Here is a 22571-nt window from a genome sequence, read left to right as displayed (position 1 = left end):
TAGTACTCCAGCAAGAGCAGTTTTTGGTTTATCCATTCTTGCAGATTAACTGTATTTGTGCGACAAAACACTACAACTTGCTCTGCCACCTCATGTGAGAAAAGGCCGTACACAACAGAGGTGTTTCGTAGTAGTGCCGTAATACTATCTGTTAATGGGGACACCCGTGTTGGATTTCAGTGTTCTGTGCAGCAGAAGTGCAGTCTCCTGCGATATGTTCAATGGTTCTGTGTGGGCCTCGGAGTAGGAGGGCATCTCAGCTTTGTGGCACCATCTGAGGCCATCTGTGTGGAGGGATTATCTGGTGGCATGCTCCCCAGCAGCCTCTGGCGCTGTGGCTTTCCCTTCCTTCTCATGTGACCTTACAGGCTGGGGATGTACTTCCCAGTACCTGGCAAGCCACGGGGCTTCTCGCCTTCAGAAATAAGATATGTGAGGTCTGGCATTGTCTGCCCACAGAGAAAGTGGTGTTAGCTGGAAGACTTGGGCTAAGCATGTCTGTAGGTTTGCCTACGCCATACAAGCAGTTGTACTGGCAGAGCCCTGTGGAGAAACTGCACCACCGTTTGCGGCCAGAGGCACAAAGTTTTTCCATCAGGATTGCTGTTCCACCTTCCTGAAATGCAGCAGCGCTCTTCTGGGCTTTTGCTGATGTGATCCTTACAAGGTTGTTATTTTGTACAGTCCTAACTCCTGGAGGTGAGCTGGCAGAGCTTTCAGATATACGCCAGCCTTGTAGCCACTGAGCAAATCTTATGTGTGCCTCAAGTTCTTCCTTTATTTGTAGAATGCGCAGCTGCAAACTCTTATCCTCTAGGTTTCCTCTTTAGCTGGTTAGTGAAAACATAGAGAGGAGATAAATACCTAGCTGAGACTTGATTTAGAAAATGATCTTTTGTGCTGCATGTTACTTTTCCCAGAGAATTCCTTATTTACAAAGGACTTCTCATCCTGAAGAATTTTAAAGGTTTTATAGTTTGTGCCCCCACCCTCCCAGATAAAGCTACACTCCAGTAAGACGAAATATTTCTTATTAAAGCAGTCTTTGCAAAAAGAGTATGATGGGACTCCAGCCAGGGCCAATCTCATGTTGATATGCAGTTGTGTGAGACATGAATGTTTTAGCCAGTGCAGTAAAATAGCTCTTAAGAGCCTATGTAAGGGTTCAGGGTTAGTCTTGGTCCTCATGCTTTTCGTGTGTGTTAATCAAGCAGACTTAGTGATCTGTAATACACAGGAGGCTGGGCTAATGATGCAACTTTTCTTTCCAAGTTGTTTTTCTTTAGTCTCTATACCTAGTTGACAGAGCCTCAATTCTTACGTGGGAACCGAGCAGTATTCTTCTAAAACAGAGAGTTACCATGCAGATTATTAATTTGTATCATATACTAGGTCATTTTCATGTCTTCTCCTTCCCCCCCTTCCCCCCCTTCCCCCCCTTCCCCCCCTTCCCCCCCTTCCCCCCCTTTCCCCTGTGGATTTTGGAGGTGTGGGTTCAACTACCTGACCACCGATCGCTGCTTTTCGGAGTCTTTTAGCAAGCCTTGCAGACAAGGCGTGGGTGTCATGCTTGCAGTGGAGCTGGTGCTCACCACATTGTCTCTGAGATCACAGATGCAGTAGCGTAGATTAATTCTTTCCCAGATTTCACTGGATTAACACTTATGTTTAGTATATCTACAGAATAAATTTTAAAGGTGGAAGTCCATGCTCAGAACAAACTCTGTGTGGACGCAGCTGTAGCTCAGGTTGTCCTTCAGGCCTCATCAGCATCTTCTTCCATGCCCCAGTGGGACCTCTGCTGCTAATAACAAGAGAGTTCACTTTTCACGGCTGTTCCAGTATTTCTGCTGAGATAGTAATTTCTGTAGTGTGTGTGCCTCTTTGTTCATTCTGGTTCAAGCCCTAACCATCTGCTTCATAGGCTAGTAGAAAATCCATGGTTGCTCTCACCTCAGGATATACTTGTATTGGTGACCCCTCTTTAGTTAAACAGTTTCTTATTAAGAGTCATTTAAAACTGTTTGCTACAAAGCAATGAGGTTGGTTGAGCCTGAACTTCAGGTCCAAGTGTGGCCCAAAAGACGCCTATTCTGTGATATTTACTAGGATGAGTTTAATGGGTCTCATTCTAATTGACCTCAATTCAGCCTGTTTTGGTGCTGAAATCATATGAGATCATCTATAGTACTTATTGCTTGGCAAATATGGATGCAGTACCCCCAGTAGTGTGCTGCAAGCCCTCTCTGTGGCTCAGCAGAGGCTATCAGAAAGTTCCTGCTATATTACCGTCATTTAGGACTGGAGAGAATAGCCGCTTGTTTGTGGAAGATGTTATTCACAAAATCAAGGCTAATTCTCTGGTCCCTGATTTGGTTAATAATGGTAATAGGTTGTGAAGGAAACCCTGGGGGAACTTCTCAAATTGCAGCAGGTGAATGGAATAGCCTGTGCTTCTGTTCCCGGTGTTGTCACCATTCATCATCACCTTTTGCCACTGGTAACAGCAGCAGAAGATGTAGTACTGGGTAGTGCAGGACATGGTTCAGCCTTTTTTACTACCTTAGTATATCATACTTTCAAAAAGAAATAAATTTCTTGCTATATTGATAGCAATTGTCCTTGCAAACCAAGGACACAGCTCTTGCCGTGGGGGAGGGTATTGTGGAGAAGAGAGACCTGAAAAGAAATAATTGAATCTTAGGGGGTTGTTTGTCTTAAGCTGGTAGTTTATTGTCCCCAGACTCATCTTATTTGTCAAAAAATGGAAAATGGTACCATGAAGTATGAACTAAAAATATTTTAGAAAATGTTAAATAAAATTGCTTTTTTAATGGAGTATTGCAGTATTTAATGTGATTGTTCATGGCTCAGTTAGGATTAGGAAGCATCAGCGACAACATGAAACTATTCTGATTATTCTGACAGATGTTTAATTGTTTAAAAAATTGGTTTTTCCTAAGAATAAGTTCTTCCATCAAGAAACGTGGAACTTTTATGTGATAACTACCGATAATGAACCATATATTGACTTGTGACTCAGTTAATAAATTTTTCTTTTTGGATGCTGAGAATCCTTTCCACTGCATTATTGCAGAAAAACATGGCACGTAGCATGTCAGCTTAGGAACAATTTATGCTATATTGCAGCAGTTGTCAATACCATATGGGTTGTGAATGGAGAGTGAAGGAATATGCTTATATTATTCTAAATGCATGTCATCATTAGTTTTGAGGAAAGAATCAAAGAGCCCCAACGAGAGCCTGTCTCACAACTACTCTTCTATTATTTATGCAAGTGATTTTGGTGGCTGACACTAGTATAAAACTGGATTCGGATGCAGGGTGGGTCACGTCTGTATGTCATTCAACATCCAAAAAGGCTGACCAAAGTTTTATCTCAGTGTGCTAGACATGGGTTTCAAATACTCTTTTAGTTAAAAAAAACTACAAATCCTACATTATATGATTTGTCTGTCTTTTGTAGCCATTATTTTTGAGGGAAGGTGAGGCTAAACAAGTGCTTTGACAAAAACTCCAATATAATTTTCAGTGTAATTACTACTTTGTTAACTTTTTCAGAAGTATTTCAGTATGACACTGATACATTAATCATGAGGTTTTGTTATAGCACTATGGAGGTAGTTTGTGTAGCTTCCTTCTAGAAAGACGTAAAAAAACCCCTAGCTTTTTATTTCCTTGTTTTATTAACTGATCTTAAAGTAATATTTTTCCCATGATGCTGCAAAAATTACTCTTTCCAACATTTCTTTATTTACTAAAATGCTGAGGGGTTTTCTATGGCTGATGAACAACTGTTTAGTCAATAGAGGTGTTGTATGAGAGCTCTTTGTATCGAATGGCTCTACCATAAAACCTGCCAAAACTGGAAAGAAAGGAGAGGTTTATTTTGTGTACTCTATTTGGATACTACAGCATTGTTGTCCGTCTGAGTTCCTCATGACTTTCAATTTATTTTTTCTTCATATCCCTGTGGGTTAAAAAACAAAACAAAAAAACCCCAGAGGGCTGAATTGTTTTCTTGTCAAAAATGTAAATGAGTTGCTTGCTTCCTGCAAATAAGTCTCCAGTCCTTCCTTCAGTTCAGCAGCAAAAGAAGTGTACTGCTTATGCTGGTAGAGCTGTAGCTGTTCTCCAGTTTATGGCAAATTGAGACATTCAGACATGCGCTTGGTAATTGCACCGAGAAAAAGGGGCTTTTTAAGGAAAAAAAAAAGTAGTAGAAATTAAAATCCTGAATCGTACCTCAGAAATAGTTCATCTGCTTTCAGTCATTCCTGGTTTCGACTGCTTCAGAGAAGTAAGGCGGCCAAGAAATTGTGCAGAAGGCAGAGTGAAAAATCTGTTCACAAAGTTTCTTCCAAATGCTATTAGATGAAAGCCATCTTATCCTTTGAAACTTGATACCCCAAATCTTAGGTGTTTGGTTTTTGCTGGTTTGTTTTTTGTGTTTTTTTTTTTGTGTGTGTTTGTTTTGTTTTGTTTTGTTTTTTTTAAAAAACTTTGTACTCTGGATATTCTTGTTATTCACTAACGATGCAGTTTTATAACCCTGCTGGATTTTTGTCCAGAGGTGGTTGTTTAGATTCTCATTAACCTCGTGGTGAATTCCACAGAAAAATTGTTGATGCTCTTTTTTTCAATTAAAAAAAAAAACCCAAACCAAAATGCATCAGAGGAAAGTATCTCCCATTCAGATGCTTACCCCCATCATATTACACAATTCATAACTTTTAAGAGAATTTTGTTAGATGATTTTATACCCTTTTGGAAGGCTGTTCTTGGACCACCTTTCTCTGATGTTAGGTATGTTCTAATTTCCAGCCTAAATTTAGCAACGACTGTTTATATGCACTCGTTTCGTGTGCCAATATTACACTTTAAAGTTTTTGTTGCTTCTCTCGGCCTTCATTTTGCTGTAAGCCAAACCCTTAATATCCTTGTACAAGACAGAAATCTGGTACCTTGATTATCTTCCAATTTTCTGTGTTTTCCATTAATCCCTGGTGTGCAATGGACCAGATGCTACCGGGCTGTTTCAGGTGAGGTCTGGGCATTACCTCGCACGATGGTGTCAGTGTTTTCCTAGCTCTGCAGGAAGGGCTGTAACCAGAGGACGTGTTTGCCTTCCCCCGTGCATGCATCGCACTGGAAGCTCAGAGCAGGTCAGTATCCTGCTGATGTAGCTGGGTCTCTTTCTTCCGTCACATCCAAACATTCGCATCACAGCCCAACACTGACAGTAGAATTTCTTGGTGAATGCCCTGAGTGAGTGACCTTGTGCTTTGTGTTACTTCACTTCATTACATTTCTAATATGGTCCTTCTCAGCATCCAGTTTTCCTTTTGGTGATTCCATCTTTCTCCTTGCAGCAGAGCATCCAAATTTTGTGTCACCAGCAGATTTCACTAACACCTTTTGTGACAAGATCATTAATGATGATGATAATTGAAATTTCCTTTTATCATCCGATATTTTCCACTCTCTTGGTTAATTTGTATTTTCTGTTCTCCTCTTATTGTATCAAAAGGAGAAGTTCCCAGTTTGCTTCCACTGAACCTTTCTTTGTGTTCCCTCTTGTTAACTCCTCTGAGGTAAACATTTTGTGCTTCCCTCAGTGCATCAAAGCTCCTGTACAATAGCTTTGATAATTGTCCATTCCCTAAGTCTTCCTGGTTTTGTGGTCTCTGACAAATACTAAAGATACTTGGGCTTGTCTGAGCTGCTGAAGTTTGTATACTGTGTCTGAGAAAAAAATCAAGCATGGAGGAAGCCTGTGTTAGTGTCTTACAGGCTTCCATTGCCACAGGTAAAATAACATTTTGTTAATGTAACAGTTTGCTTCAGCGTCATTCCTCTGCTGTGAATTGTAAATTAAATTGTATTTTAGCTGGTTGTCCAATGGTCAGGAAGCAGTTACACACACACAAAAATAAATATATATAAATAATATCTATTTATATATTATATAAATACATAAAATATATAAAAAGCTTTATATATTCATATATAAAAACATATATATTTATATAACAAGTGTATATTTTATGTATCTTTATATATATAAAAATGATAGGGTAAATTATTCAAAATACAACCCGCACTACATTTGTTACTGCATCTGCTACCACCAGGTCCCCAAGGAGCAGCAGCAGCTAATGATGTGACTGTTGCATTGCAGACTGGGGATATAATGCGCTTGGGTTAGGTAAAAATAGGAAACTCTGATGACAGGAGGAATGAGTAATAAGATATGAACAGAATTGTTGTGATTTTGTTTTGGTATTTTGCTTTCAAGATAGAAAGAGTGGAGGCTGCTTGGGACAGCAATGAAGAAAGTCACAGAAGGTATCTGCTGGTGGTGGAACAACTGTTCCAGAAGGAACTGTTTAAAGAAATATCAGTGCAGGTTTTTTTGTATTGCTTTACAATTCTCTTCTTCTGTCCTCACACCTCAGTTATATCTTACGCTCAGCTTGTCTTCTGAGGGCTTTCTAGTAACCATGGGAGTTAGAAACAGCCATGGCTTGAAATCCTGGTCTTCTGGCAGTACATGGGTTCTGCTGTGCTCACTGCTGCTGTGGAAGGGTAAAACACAGGGAGTGTGGATTAGATCATTTAGATGCAAATGGGCAAGATGGGTAAACTCGGAATTTTTGTCTTGAGTAATAAAATGAAGTCATTCTCTTAAATTACATTTCAGTATCTAATGGAGGATACCAGCAAGATGAAGAAGGTGGTGGTTTTGTTTTTGTTTTTTCTGTCTGAACAGTTTTGGTTTAGCAGATATATCAGTTTGAAGAGAGAAGCTGTAGCTCATCCCATTAGTTAATTGAGAGCTGACAAACAGAAATAATGATATTTTTCTGGAGTTTCCGGTTCTGTTTTGTCTCAGCTTCCAAGTTTTGCATCCATTCTTGGAAGGACAGCAGCAACATTGTGTTCATTCCTACAAGATCTACCGGGGGAAGTGGAGAGTAGTGATGAAATGCTGTAACAGAAAACCTAGCTGTGCTTGAAAAGCTTCCCACAGAAAACAAAAGCACAGTGGCATCTCTAACTTCAGAAGAAATAAGCACCTTCTCATTTAGAATTACTGCTGTTACCTGACAGTCAGCTTTGAAAGATGCTTTTCACGGATCTTGGTGTAAATGAGATTCAGAATGCATCAGTGCAACCGTAAATATCGCCCTCTTGTTTTAGGCTTTACGGGAAGATCTGTGTTACCTGGCGATGATTGCTTTGATCGTGTGATGCCTTTGCACTCCAGCACAGCTCCACGGCTTGGCAGGCTTGCTTCTGGCACACAGCCCGACCTCGCTGCAACCCCAGAGACTCAAAGCATGGCAGTAGTGGTCTTGTCAGCCTTAACTTTGAACTCTTCCCCCCCAGCTCCCCATCCCTTTACGTGTGCAACTTTAGTTCTAACTTAACAAATTCCCCCAAAGAGCAAGTAAAATTGAGATTGTTAGCTGGTATCAGTTCAGATAGCTGCATCAGAGTGAATGAAGTTATCTTCATTTATAACAAACTCAACATTATACACAGTGTTTTTCTTTGTGTTAAAATATATATGGACTGTATAGTTGCACAAAAAATGTCCTGATGCTTTCTTTTACTGTTTGATTGAACAAAATCTGCATTAAGATAACTTAATGTAGAATAAATAAATATAAAAAGCAGATGTGTTTTACTGAGAAAGGAGTATCATCTGTGCAGGGGATCAGGGTCAGGGGACCATGAATGACTTGAATTCAGCTTGCTCTACATGATCTGGCTGCTGTACTGAAATGCTAAATTTCAGAAAAACACGTTTTTGATGAGTTAGGAACTCTATGACAAGCCTCAAATATGAATTAGGGACACGGTAGGAATTTTGTCCAAGTGACTAACATTGATTATATCCCCCAGAACAGGGTGGGAAGTAGTAACGTCCATCCCCACGTAGTTTATGGGAACCTCAACTAAGTGGGCAGGTGACACACTACCTGGAAAAGATGACCAAGAATAAGAAAAGCCCTAACGAAGGACTTCTCAAAAATGGAGAAGAGGGAAAGCATCCAAACAGGAACTTGTTAGGGGGGAAGTTAGAAGCACAAAGGTAGCCAAAAAGTATACAGGACAGAGAATTGCAAGCGAGAATGGTTACAAGAAACAAGAATTTGAGTAGTGTGAATTTGATGGAAGGAGAAATTGTGGAGTTGCCAGGTTTTTTGGGCAGGACAGGACTTTCCAGGTCTCTGAGCATATCTGGTGTCTGGATTGCACTGCATCCCAAACAGGTCCAAGTGTGGTAAACCCATGGCGGGTGCGGCAGGGCTGGAGTGAAGGCAGGACATCCCCTTGGCCGTAGGGTTGTGGTTGTCGTTCCGGTTCCTGGAAGGCTTTTATCCTGCGCCAGCGAGCGGGGATGACGGGGAGCGAGTCCTTTGGTAAGCAGGGCGGCTTCCTGCCTCTGGGCAAAGCCAGGCGGTGGAAAGCGTAACCTTCTGGATGTGAGTGCTTCCAGACAAAACTGGAAAACGCGGATAGGTCTCTTGGGTAACAGAAGACTTTTTAAAAAAAAAAAAATCCCTGAAATGACAATACCTTTTTTAAAAAAAGGTGGTAGTTATTGGATAAAGAATAATGGATATGAATCATTGACCTTTTTTGAGGTTATTACACTCACAATGATAGAAGATATTTGGCTAGACAAATAGACAACATTATGCTTTCTCCAGTAGGCAGTTTGGCATGGGAGATCCGCATCCGATAGCTGTTCCCAGCACAGAAAATTAATGTGCCATCTCTGTATGTGTCTCCGGAAATAAGCAGCACAAATTCCTAATGGCCTGGCTGCGCACTTTGCTTGCTTGTTTAAATTGGGTTTTGCTAATGTTGTCCTACAGGTGGTGCTCCGAGTGGCTGCTCTGAATGCAGGCAAACTGAGCAGCAGTTGACTACGGGAAGCATATTTGCATTATATATGCAAATATGTACATACATATACAAATACACTTTCTTACCTCAAAATGAGCCATCCACCAGCCTTACAGGCTGATTTTTTTTTTTTTTTTTTTTTTTAAATCAGCCTCTTTCAGTCTCTGAACCCTTTGCTATAGTGGGCCTATTTTGTATAGGACCTGTGGCCCCTGTGTTTTTAAAACAATGCAAAGCATTCCTCTTACCATTCCGTAGCAGGGCTATTTCCTGGTATTCAAAGCAAGACTTTAAAGGTGGGATTGTGTTGTTTGTCAGAATATCACCCAGAGAGTACTGGAATGTAAGTTCTTGGGTAGGTGTCCCTTGAGAAACTAAATGCAATAACCTTTTTTCTTTCCCTGCTGTGTGTAGCTGTTCCTTCCGAGCATTGAATGATGTAGTCACACTTGGATGACTTCTGTAGGTAATCTGCAGTCATCTCTTTTCTTTCCTATCTTTTTTCTTGGGCATGTGAGGGTAGGTCTGCTGGCAATCTATTGTATGAGATTAGAGCAGCCAGTATGAATGCACTTAAAATGGTGTTTGAACACACACATATTTATAGCAGATGTTGCTTCTAGAGAACCAGGGAAGGTCGAGTCGTCACCTGGCCATTTAATACCCTCATAAGCAGCAGCATGCGTGAACAAATAAATTTGGGTGAAACCCAAAAAAGGTTTAATGTCCATTAAAAGTATGGAGGTTGGACTGAGTTGTTTGTTCTCAAACAAAAGATAATGGAATTAGTTCAAGCAAACGTGATCTTACGTGCCTGCCATATGGACATAACTCTTGGTTTGACTCTCTCATTTAAAAGAAAGAAAAAAAAACAAACAAAAGACACCAGAATTTAGTTTTTCTTTTTTTTTAGTGGTGTCAAAAGATTAATACAAGTAAAATGAAACTTATGTAGCAGTTATAAAAACTAAGAAATGTAAAAGAGCTGCAACAAAAGAAGCTGGGTGAAGAAAATGGCTTCGGAAGATGACAGCCTCAGCTGAAAGTCATGGCAGGCCTCTCTGCAAGATGATTTATGCCCTCATTATGTGTGATAATGAGTAGCTGGTAGCTCTGTCACCACAGCTCCTAGAAAAGACTTGGCATTAGGTGAAGTGGATAGTGCTTTCAGGTGCTCCCCTGGGTGGCAGGTATGCAGTGATAGTGCTCAGGTTTTGTTTCCATGGTTTTCTGTAATTGCTTGCAGTGTCGGGCTGGTCACCTGAAATGAATCGGGGAAGATCATCAAGAAAGGACAAAAAATAAATCTTCAGGCAGAGCCAAATCAAAACATTTCCTGAAGAGAAACCATAAGGCTATATGTGCATTTGTGTGTATATAGTTTTTAATTTAACTATAAAGATGTAAAAATCACCATAAAACATTTTTAAAGCAATTTTGCAGTAGAATAATGATTAAAAAAACCCAGAAAGCTGTTACAAAACGCATTTGTTACAAAACAAATGTGAGTGAGCAGGTTAAAAACAAATACTAAGACGACCTGATCTGACATACTAGGTACTTTCAGGTTTAACTCAGGTTTATGTGCAGTAGCAGATATCTAAGTAGTGTACTTTTAAAAACAAAACAAACCCCAAACCTGTACATACATTGTACTTGGATCTTTTGAAAGGAATATTTGAGACCTCCTTCCATTTTGTTTACTATTCTCATGACTGTATATGGAAGATAAGTGCTAGTTTTCAGATGCTTTAGCTATGGCGTTTGGATACCAACAAGGTCACTCACATTTCTGTGGGACTCCCTCCGAGATTCACCTGGGTGAGCAGAGGTGTTTAAAAGGCAGGTTGCTTTGGCTATTCTGGTCACAATTCAAAGATGGTTCTTGAGTAAAAGAAAAAAACCAAACCCATGCAGCATCTTCGTTTGTCTTGATCTGGCTATGTCCCTGCTGGTACGTACAGTCAGTATCACTATTGTTTTGCAGGGCAGTTTAACTTCACTTACTGTGTAGCACTTGCTTCTAAATTGACTTTTGATAGTTGGCTTTAATCCAGGTGGTGAATCTTTGCAGTTCCCATTTTATACAGTAACTGATGAAACCTTTGCTATAATGAGAATATATCTTTATGTTGTGTTTTCCACTGAGATTTCTGGGGTTTTAAAATGTCATGTTTAAAATGGTTGTACCTTTGGGTCCCCACCTGGCCTCTCCTAAGAGTGGTTTATTTTCATGGTGGGCACACTTCTTTAGGAAAACCATACTCTAGTTTAATTCAATTGTTTGAGAGCATAATTGTGGGTTTAGGATTTTTAATTTATATCTGTTAGGTTTTTTTATTATGGTATGGCGCAGAAGGCCCCTTCTAATGCTGTGCTGCTAGGTAGGGAAGCAATAGCGTGTCTCAAGTGTAGACATCTGATATAATTTAGTGAGTGTTATCGCTGTAGAAAAGTGTACACCTTCTAGAAAGACAAGAATGCATTTACGAAAAATGAGTAATCTTGCAGCTCCATACATACTGATCAAATTCTTTCACAAGCGAGGGGAAAAAATTGTAAATACTGTCATCGAGTTACAATTTTTGTTTCCCCTCAGTAAATTTTTTTTTAATCCTTGCGCAGCTAAGGACTGTTCTGTTGTACTCTGCTATGAATTATGAAATTGGTGCGTAGGTAATTGAGGGGAGTAAAAATGTTAATGAATTTGGGGTGAGGGGAGACTTAATTTTTTTCTACTAATAAATATGTTGGTGTGGTTTTTTTTTTTATTCATATCGATCAGGAAAGGGGAAGCAGCCATCTGCAACTTTTTTTCTTACACAACATTCTAATGTGTTGAATTAGTAGGCCACCACAGAAGTTTGAAAAGGTCTGTTTGGCCCATGGCAAGGAGTTGTCACACATCGCCCTGCAAAAGAAATGCAGGGTTTTTTGATTGATTGTTGATTTTACTGTTTATTAGTCGATTTTCATTTTAACAGCCAGAATTCTCCTTTTTGTTGCAAGAGAGTACCATCTCATAGATTCACTGAACTTTCTTCATTGAGGAGAGTTGAACAGGACACGCTTTGTCAGCACTGATTTGGGAAAGAATGGAGATCTTTAGCTGTTTTTTGCACTGCAGATACGGAGCCTTGTAGGTGTCTGTATTTCAGAAGTAATCCACAGAGGCTGTAGCAATTTTATGTGATTGCATTTTAAGTCATTTTAAGTAGAGTCTGCCATGGTCCCATGGTCCCCCTTGGGTTTTTGATACTTCCAGAAAACTGATACACTAATAAATAGCCTGCATTCCTGTAAAGACTCTTTGTTTTTAGGGACAAATAAGCGATCAGTGTTATGTAGCACAGGTAAGTTTTGCTTCTATAGCAAACTGTTCATAAACTTGTTGCTTAATGATTGCTTCACAGAATTTGAGATGACATTGTTATTAAATCTCACCTACTGGCTAACTGTATTTAAAGCCAAAACCAAACTCTTTCTTGCAATGTTTGCTGTTCTGTCTGTATTATGGGCCAAAAGAAGCTACTGTATGACCTGAGACTTCTTTGTGCCTTAAAATTTATGTGAGCTTATTAATGGAGGCCAACCACTAATAATAAATTTGTGCTGCATGTATAGCACAACAGTTCATCTCCTCTGACAACATGACTATGAATAATTTATAGATGTAGTTATCCTGAAATTTGTAGGGGTCATTAGCATTTTAATGAAAAAGATACAGCTGTTGTACTAAATCTTCACTTTTTTTTTCTCTTCTCCCTCAGTTAAGCGTTTCGATCTGTACTTTGAAAGCAGCTGACAGCGTGCGGTAATGTGCTGACTGGCACTATGGGCAGGCGGTACCCGGGGGCTCACTATCGGCCAAGCAGCTCATGTATGTATGCATTTGGTCTAATTTATTTGTCGCTTTATTACTTTTGAAGGCTGCTAAGTTTATAAATTTTGAAATAGTACTTATAAAGGATGATGACATATTCTAATCGATGCCAGCTCTCCTGTGTGTGTACCCAAATGGTAAGTATATTGATTTATGTTTAAACTGCAAAGGTGTTTTCTAGAACTTTAAAAAATGGCTTGCGGTGTGACTTGACCAAGTCTTCTATAGTGTGCTGTTCGAGATCTGCAACTTCATTTATTATAGGGTTCAAAAGTTTAGCTGCTATTCCTCTTCACTCCCATCCCAAGTTTTTAGTACGAGATACCTTCAAATTAACAAACTACTTGAGCTTATCCTAAAATGTCACTGTGCACTATAGCTTTAATTGCTTAAGACTGCAACTAACGTCTCCAGTTCAGATTATTTATATGCTTGAGTTCAATACTATTCACGTTGTTTTTTCCTCTGAATTGTATCCAATAGCATTATATTACATTATCTCTTACTGAAGGTTGTCTTCTGTAAAAGCGCAAAGGCAACTCCTAAAATTTATCACCTGCATCTGCCATTGAGTAAGCAGACGTCTCTCATGCTAGTGCAGATGGCAGCCACCACACCGCAGTGGTTCCGCAGTGCAGGCTGTGTGAAATGAGCTGATGTGACCTTCCCTGAAGAGCTGTATGGGGTAGCCCCCTGACTCCAGAATGCTGCTGCCAGTCCTCGTGCGTTTTCTGTTGATCCCTCAGGCTGCTGAGGTGAAGCTGTGGTAGGTTAACTTTTGTATTCACTCTTCTTTCTGCTGTAGCAGAAGAACATGATCCCATGTGGCTTTTCTTGGCATCAAAGCCAGCTTAAGAATCTCTCACTTCTGTACGGTTCTTTCTGTTCCTTTAAAGACTTCTTTAAAAGCCTCGATCACTTCAGACATCCAGCTCCACACATACTTGCGTTGGCTGATGCAAGTAGTAAACTACTCTCACTAAAGTGAGAGCTTACAGCTGTGGCAGGACAGGGACTTCGTAGGGTGGCTTTGCCATCAGTTATGAGGAGCTGCACGGTGAGGTCCTGTATCAGTGAGAGCTTACAGCTGTGGTAGGACAGGGACTTCACAGAGTGTCTTTGCCATCAGATATGAGGAGCTGAGCGGTGAGGTCCTGTATTCAGAACTTGACTTTGTGGGATTTTCCCTAACGCCAAGGTTAAATCCTAGGAAGTAGTAACGCATGCTTACTCTCTGCTGCAGACTAGTCATAGGTGTCATGAAGATGTGTGTTAAAATGGTGCATTAGCTCTGGAGCCCTCAGCACAGGAAAGGCATGGACCTGTTGGAGCGGGTCCAGAGGAGGACCACAGAAATGACCAGGGGAATGGAACACCTCTCCTGTGAAGAAAGGCTGAGAGAGTTGGGGTTATTCAGCCCGGAGAAGAGAAGGCTTCGGGGAGACTTTATTGCGGCCTATTAGTATTTAAAGGGGGCTTATATGAAAGATGGTGGCAAACTTTTTAGCAGGGCCTGTTGCGACAGGACAATGGTTTTAAACTAAAAGAGGGTAGATGTAGACTAGATATAAGGAAGAAATTTTTTACGATGAGGGTGGTGAAACACTGGCACAGGTTGCCCAGAGAGGTGGTGGATGCCCCATCCCTGGAAACATTCAAGGTCAGGCTGGACGGGGCTCTGAGCAACCTGATCTAGTTGAAGGTGTCCCTGCCCATGGCAGGGGGGTTGGACTAGATGGCCTTTAAAGGTCCCTTCCAACCTAAACTATTTTATGATTCTATGATTAGAGCCAGTTTAGAGACTACTTTTCCAAAGAGTTTGTCTTGGGTATTAATATCAGGATATTGTCTATACTAGAACAGGGGAAATAAATGGTTATTACAGTTTTGACAGGTCTCTGGTGCTCTAGTGCTGGAGTGCAGAATTGGACTGATCTGTTTGAATCACTTGACGTTAAATCTAGACACTAGCCTTCAAACCTGGCCTCTCGGCGTACTGCAGGGCATGATATCCATGTCTCGTGCCTAGGCTTGAAGCTCAGAGTTTTAAAATGATCTAGTGTAGAGGTAGGTAATCAAGTCTTTCCCATTTCTACTTAGACAGAATACGTAACGTGCATTAAATTCTTACCTGAAGAGCTTAGGATGTTTTTCCTGTTGTCTAGTTGAGCAGTTGCAGATAGTGAAGAGCTGGAATTGTTTGCTTGGGGAAACGCTGGGGTTCCCATCATCTGCCAGGGCAGAAACTTGCATCAGAATCAATTGGCGCCAGAGCTCCCTCTGTCTGAGGGCAGAGATATCAAATTATCTACTTCATGATTGCTTTATGCTTTTGTTTAGCCAAGTTTTCCCTTTCCTTAACCTGTCAGGCTTTCTAAGCCAGGAAACGTGCTGTAGTTTTTGGTGTTGTTACTGTATGATTTGTGCAACTTTCCGGTGCCTAACATAATAAGTGCTTTGGGCATCCAACAATAACAGCATTGAAATTGCCCAGTCTTTGGGAAATGCGGATCATAATGAAATCTCTGATAGCAGATTAGATCGCAATGGAAGTGCTGGTAAAATACATCATTTTGCTTTTGTTTTCTTTGCATAAATAATGAGTAATTGCACCATCGCAGCTATTGTATTTCACATTCACAGTTGTTGCAATCTTAATGTTGTACCATTAAGGACTTGGTGCAGCGTCAAGCCTTAATCCCTGACTTTTATCGTCTGTCTCTACGTACGTATATACCTAAATAAAGTCTGTGAGGGGAAGAATTAGGTCTGTGTGGAGTATGGCAGTTGTATTGCTTCTTTCGTGGTGAGATAATATTTCATCCATTTATGACATTGACTGTATTGTCGAATGATTTCATAAATTTAGTGAATATAATACTGCGTAGTCTTAGGAGAGTAGCAAAAGGTTTTATATTCAAGGAAACGCGTAACAATTTAGACAGAAAACAGCTTATTTGAAGCCCAGTGCTAGGAAATGTATTTGAAATACAGGTGCTGAAAATGTCAGGCACAGCAAGGTGTTTAAAATGTAAAATTGAAAGCTGTGAATTTAACAGGTGCATGCTAGTTTAGACTTTTTAAAAGTGTAATTAAAGAGCAGTGATCTCCCTTGATTACTGACAATAAGCAAAGCAGTGTTGGGTGTATCCCTGGCTCTGTCTAGCACTGCTTGTCCTGACTTAACACTCCCTCGTGTGCTGTTTTGTTGGTTTTTATTTTTTCTTTTCTGTGCTTTCCTTGTGAAAAATACGGACTAAGGACGTACATTCTCCAGCTACTGAGAAGCTAGGTTTTGTAAACAGACTTTTTTCATTAATTTCTCCTGAGCTTCATTTATATTTCTATTTTATAATATTTGCTCATAAACCCCACTTTTCTGCATTGGCTGCAGCAGCTCTCCTGAAGACACGGTACTGTTTGTGTTGTTAGTTAGCCTCAACTTTTCTTTCATACTGTGGCTAAAAATTTTTTGGACTGTGGACAGAGTAAAAGGGTTTTGAATGTCTGGAAAAAACTTACTAAGAGGTTGTCCATGCATATCCTGTCCCCACCATAATTCATTTATTTGTTAGTTGAAGTGTTTTGTACAATGTTGAAATCTGAGCAAAGTGTTTCGGAGAAAATGAAATTGGTTCCAGTGCCATTCTGTTGGCATTAAATGCTCAGGAAGGGTTTAAGCAATAATAATAATGAAATGCACAGTTTTGTGAGAGTGCTTTTAAAAGAAAAGCCCTCTTTTTTTCAGAAGACATCGGAAGTGAGGAAATGCAGGAGTTTGTGGGTGGTGGTTTTCAGCACTTGTTGACCTTTGGAGTGTGCCAGGGCGGAGGTGCCGTCCTGTGGTGGCACGTCAGCATTCACCGGGAGGAAGGGACCCGCTTGCGCCTGGAGATCCGCGACCAGCCCTCGCTGCACACGGAAGACGGCGCTACATCTCCCACCCCTAAGTCACCTTCTTGATTTGTGGCAGGCAGAGGTGGACTTTTTTTTTTTCCTGAACTATTGGGCATCTCTTATTTAAAAATGACTCAGACTAGGGTCCATATGGAATGATTTATTGATATAATTCTGCCAATACAATTATTAGAGATGACTGGAGTTTTATTTCAGAAACTTCTGATGGAGGGTGATTCCTCCCTCCTCCCCCCAAGTAAACCTTTTTGGGGAAATACCATTTTGATGAAATGTTCATAAATCAAGGATGAGAATGAAAGGAAATATCCCTCACGGGAAGGCACTCCCCTGGACTGCAGAGGGGAGGAGAGGTTTGAGTCTCGGTTCTTCCTGATCATCTCCCATGCTAGAGCTGGTCTTATAAATAATTCAATATACTTGAGGGCAGAGAGAGCAAGGTTGATTTTATAAACTTGGTGTTTGATTTCCCTCCAAGAATACTAAAATTCCTGCTTTGCCTGTGTCTCTTCAGCTTCCCAAGGAGTGCCCAGCTGCAACCTTCTTTGCATTGGGGCAGTCTCCCTCTGCTGGTCTTGCAAGGGGGCTGTTGCTTAGTGAGACAGCTGGAAAGTCTTAGCTTTGTTGCAGTGAAATAAGGAAACAAATGCGAGAATGGTGACACTATAAATAACAGCAAACCCCTGGAAAAAACCCAAACTCCCAGTCTTGCAGCCAGTGCCAGTGATTGCTATCGTTAGCCCAAGATGTGTTGGTGTGAAAACGTACCGTGGAGTGGCACTGTGGGCTTGGCTTGGAGCCACTTCCAGAGTAACAGAAAACTCACCCAAAGAGGAACCCTGACCCCCAAGGAGGAGTGTATCCACTGTGCTACTCTTGGTAGAAGCATCCCAGTAAAATTCTACATCTGCAAAATCCTGCCCTGTATCTCCTGACCTTTTTTTTTCCTGAGCAAGATATCTTGGTGTAAACGAGACTCAAGCTTTAGCACTGCTCAGGTTGTGCTCAGGGGGGACAGTTTTCTGTAAAGTTGCTGAAAAGCTCCACGTAATTGTTGCTTAGCTGAGGAAAAGGTGGGAATACAAACGATTCATGGAGTAAAATTTACAAAAGCACCCAATGACACATATGTTGCTCTCCCTGTTAAAGCCTGTCTTGTTTAGGTTTCTACCTTTCCTAGGAAGTTATGTGGAGACTTGCAGAACAACTTCATCGCGGCCTCTTGGGTGGTCCTGTGAAGCCCCAAAACACATCCTGGTTTCCACAGATAGGAGCTGACTTAGAGCCTGCAGATAAAAAGCTTTCTTTAAGAACTGTGTATTACTCCGAATGCGTATCATCACTTCTGGTTTTATTTCTTAGCATAGTTAAGTAGTACCCTTACCCAGAGACCCTGACAGGTCGATTTCTTCTTCATGGTGAAACCAGAGGTAGAGTGCTCTGAAGCTGAAGGTTTCCTGGTAACTCCGCTTGAAGTTGTGGATGTTCATGGAGAACCACCACGGTACTGGATTTGCACTGCGTGTTTGTCCCCTTTCGCAGGAACCCCAGTTCCTTTGGTGTTAAAGTGCCTTGTGAAGATCTATGAGTTTATAGGTAGGAGAAAGGAGGAGAGGATTTTGGCAAGCACATCAAGAACTCAAGACTCCTTGTTGAAATTCAGGCCACTAATACTACTAGCTTGTTCTTTTCCACTTGTTCAATGTCTACAGCCAAGTTTGCTTCTTGTTGAAGCTGAGCCCACTTTTAGCTGCACTTCAGTTTAATATAAATGCCAGTAAGTGCAGTTGGTTTTTTGTTATGTTCTCTTTCCACTTTATTATGGATTGATCTGTTTAGTTTATGGGGACCATAAAGCAAATAATGATACTTTGATTTTATTTATGAGCATGTGGTTTTGTTTTATGTATGAGCACTATGCGCAGAAGTTTCTCAGCGTTAGTACAACAGCATTCTCAAGGAGCTCTATTTGCTACAGCAGGCCAAGATTGAAGTTATTCCTGTATTCTAGTACCATAATTACATTGGGAGAGTTACTGTAGGGTATGGCCATTTTAGTCATCTCTCAGCATTCTGTCAGCTTAAGCAGTGCTGCAACAGTTGGTTTATAAACTGTTTGTATGTTTTGAAGTATTTCTGATTTGTCCCATTAAAGTTCAGTTGAAGACAATATGTAGCTTTGCTGGCAACTTTCAGCCTTGCTGAGATGTAGCTCTTTGGGTAATGAGCCTTATTTTAGTTCAGCTTTTAATGGAAAAACAGACTAGAAATGTGGAGACCTTTTCTGGTTTGATGCATCCTGTGCTCTGAAATGCATCCTGTTCCATTACTGAGAGCAAGGGATATGTGGGTAGGACATATGAATCCAACTTTAAGACAGTTTTAGCAGATGTAGCTAAAAGTGCACACATGATAGCCTTATTTAGGTGAGATACAGCATGTTTTTAATGTATGTGAAACAGAAGCAATCTTGTCAATGTGCAAAATCTTGATTTCCTCTCCTTGAGAGCCCTGATAGTCTCATTTTGCAAAACCTGGCAATCAATCTAATGCTCTGTTCTGTTACTAAGGCTTAGACTTTTTTAGTTTTGCTCACAGGTCTCAACTTACTGTTAGCAATTTGAAATTATTTGCAAACGCTTACCAATTAATGAAATTAGAGGTTTTCATTCTTTATATTGAGACTTGATATACACATATTTTTATTCTTTATTTCTTTTCATATAGAGTTTTAGAGAGTCTACTGAAAGATTATTTTCCATTTATTTAATTTTCAGATTTTCATCTCTAGAGCTCAGTTTGACACCAAGTACAACCTTATAGTAACAAGAAAACAATTTTGGTGTACCATGCTCTTTCAAATGCATTTTAAGATCTCAGCTATGAGGCAGTGATAATAGGTGCTCAAAACTATTGTTACCAGTCTGGGTAATTTGAGGGTAAAAACATTTCTGGATAACCTTGGTAAGAGCTTAATATGTAACCAGCCATAAATTTATTATATGTAATTCAGAGGGCAGGTGAAGTTGTAGCAGGTGAAATCATGATACCAGGCCATCAGAAGTTTAATTGTTAAAATATATTAGTTTAGAAAGAGAAGCTGAAATGTCTGTATTTATGTGCATGCAGTTAGTTGTTCTCGGGGAAGTGGATTGTGCTTCAGGAGTATGTGGTGTTGTTTCTAGGCTTTGCGGGAACAGTCGAGTGTTTGCAAGCTATAAATAGCAGGGCCACAGACAAGATGTGTGGGAGGTGGTTAATGATAATCATCTATTCAATTTTTTTTTTTTTTTCCTGTCCAGCACAGTATCTGTGCTGGAACTTTACTCATCCATTGCATCTGACAGGGGCTCAGTTAACATTTTTGCTCCTTCTGTTAATAATGCTGTGACCTATGCTTAATCTCTTTCCTACTTTCGGTGCCTGTGTCTCCTGATCAAGGAGCCTGGTATTGGGCTAGTGCCATTATGAACAGCTCGAAAGCTGGTGCTGGACCCTGCGGGTTTCTTTTAACCTTTTCAGGAATTGATCATCTTTTGAATAGTTCTGCTTCCTGATTTAGGAGCTGTCGAATGATCCAAGTTAAATTTATGTGGGGCTGAAAAATCCATGGTCTGAACTCAGACTAATCATCTAAGTTATTTTATGTGCCAAATCTGTGGCCATTGATTCCTTTCTATTACTCCATTAAGCATATGGGTAGGCTGCCTGTCCTACAAAGCATTTTGATTGCCTTTTTTTCCATGAGACAGCTTATCCTAGCTTTCTTTTTCATATGGCATCATGCTTTGGTTTTGGTAATTCTGATCAGGTTTAATTACACATTGTTTACCTTCAGACTTGGTAAGAGTTATTTTTGGATGGCACTGGAGATTGAAGTTGCAGGATATGGAAGACCAAGTCCTTCTTGCTTTATTCGTCATCTCAGTTGCAGCAATTTAAGTTACAATTTCTGAGTTTGTGTCTCTGTGTAACAGAGAATGAAGTTTATGCTTGTCCTATATTAGCACGTGCATTTAAAGTAGAGTTGTTTGTAATTAACAAATAAGTCTGAGGCGTGGTCTTTATTGTTGAGTAATTTATACATAGATTAAAAAAAAAGAACATTAAGGCTCAGGAGTTTAATTTGCACAACAGGATTAGAAAAAATGAGAGAGGTTTACTTAGCAAATGTCGCTGTGAATGTATAGATCCGATGACAGAAGGTCTTATTATCTGTGCTTGCAAGTAGCCAATAGATAAAACACGCTCCATCTTCTTGCCTTGACAACTCTGTTTTTGCATGCCAGACTGTTACATTCTGCACGGGGGGAAAATCTAATTAAAGGGACAAAATTGAATTTGGAAAAGACTTAGTATGCCGTCTTGTTTTTTCCTTTACTAAATGCAGGATTAGTCGTGCTTGCATGTCATGGTTATGCCTTATGTAAATGAAACAATTGCTCTTTGTTTCTCCAAGTGATCACTTGATTTAAGAATACTCTAGTAGCAAGAGAATGACCTAAATCATCTGCAACATGGAGTTTCAATCAGATAGTCAAATATACACTGATTACCTAGGTGCATCTATCTTAATAAAATTATAAGTAAAGGAGCAATGCTTTAACCTGTTTATTTTTTTAATTATTATTTTTATTTTTTTCTTTTTCCTTTGTAGCTGTTAGAATCTGATTCCGAGAGGCATCCTGTTCCCAAATTTTTGCTGAATAAGGAATTTGACTGGCTGTGTGGGAAGGGGGAGGGAAAAAATGGGAAATGGGGAGACGTACTCCCCTTGAGTGCCAGAACTCATTGCAGGATCTGAAGTTGTTTTTTCCTTAATAAAGTTATTTAAAGACAGATCAGCATTATGGATTTCCATTAATAAGAGCATCACTAGAACAGAGACAGCACTGCTGCTAGGCTGTTGCAGTCAGTTGGCAACATGTTTAGCTCTAAAAGGAAAAATGTAATTATTGTGGCAGCAGGGGCTGGCAGGGTGCCTCTTGGGGAAGAGGAGCCAGGACAGAAAGCTGGTTACTGGATGGTGATTTCAGTATGACTAGATGAAGCAGAAGTAGCTGGAAATGAGAGAAGCTGCATTTAGCAAGCAGGTTGAAGAGGTGATTTTGTTGTGATGCAAGGACAGAGCCAGGGCGGTGTGGAGAAGGCAGCAGTGATTCCCTGCTTTGGCAGGGGGGTTGGGCTAAAAGATCTCGAGAGGTCCTTCCCATCCTCAGCATCTCTGAGGTTTGTGTGGAGGAGTCTGCAGACAGGTTTGAGAGCGCACATGCAAGCTCCTTGTACCCTACTCCTTTCCTGCTCTTGCGTTCCCAAAACTGCTCTGCCCACCATCAGAATTTGTTTTCCTGGCTTTGCTGAGCTTTCTCTCTTCAGCGTCCAAGTTCTTAGTCCAGCAGAGATGCCATTGCTGGAGGAGCAGTGAGAAGAAAACCATTGGCTGTAGGAACATCATTGATTGCTCTGATCTATCACAGCACTTCATTCAAGTGTTTGTCCCTCTTCCTTTTCCCCTCTGAAAGTGTTTAACATCCCCTGGCATTTGTGTAGATATGTAGGCAAAAAGGAGCGCAAGGACACTTGACGTGAAACCTTCTAGTCCCGATTCTCATTTCAGCTACATTAATGTAGATGTAGACTTCATTAGGATGCTTTCGGCTGACAGCTGTTTAACTATTACCATTTAGCTGGTCCTAGTTGAAGAATGCAGATGTTAAGAAGGCGGTGTGTTAGGATACTTAATTAAGAATTAATGTTTTAACACTGGGATTCACCCTTTGAAGTGGAGGGAGTTAGCTAGTGTTGAGTTGCAATCATTGTATAACAGAGG

At 40.4% G+C, this 22571-nt stretch overlaps 1 protein-coding gene across 1 annotated transcript in view; it reads left to right on the top strand.

Moving 5' to 3' along the window:
- The window catches only part of APBB2 (amyloid beta precursor protein binding family B member 2), a 190240-nt gene that overhangs the window by 59960 nt on the left and 107709 nt on the right, over positions 1-22571 (top strand). Inside the window, exon 4 of the mRNA XM_075148973.1 lies at positions 12714-12823. Within this exon, the coding sequence (XP_075005074.1) occupies positions 12778-12823 (46 nt within the window). The 5' untranslated portion in view covers positions 12714-12777. The remainder of the gene's footprint in view (positions 1-12713; positions 12824-22571) is intronic.

This window comes from Calonectris borealis, chromosome 4 (genome assembly GCF_964195595.1).
Source record: "Calonectris borealis chromosome 4, bCalBor7.hap1.2, whole genome shotgun sequence".
NCBI classification, from domain to species: domain Eukaryota; kingdom Metazoa; phylum Chordata; class Aves; order Procellariiformes; family Procellariidae; genus Calonectris; species Calonectris borealis.
Note: the sequence above shows the minus strand (reverse complement) of the source record. Positions and strands in the feature narration are given on the sequence as shown.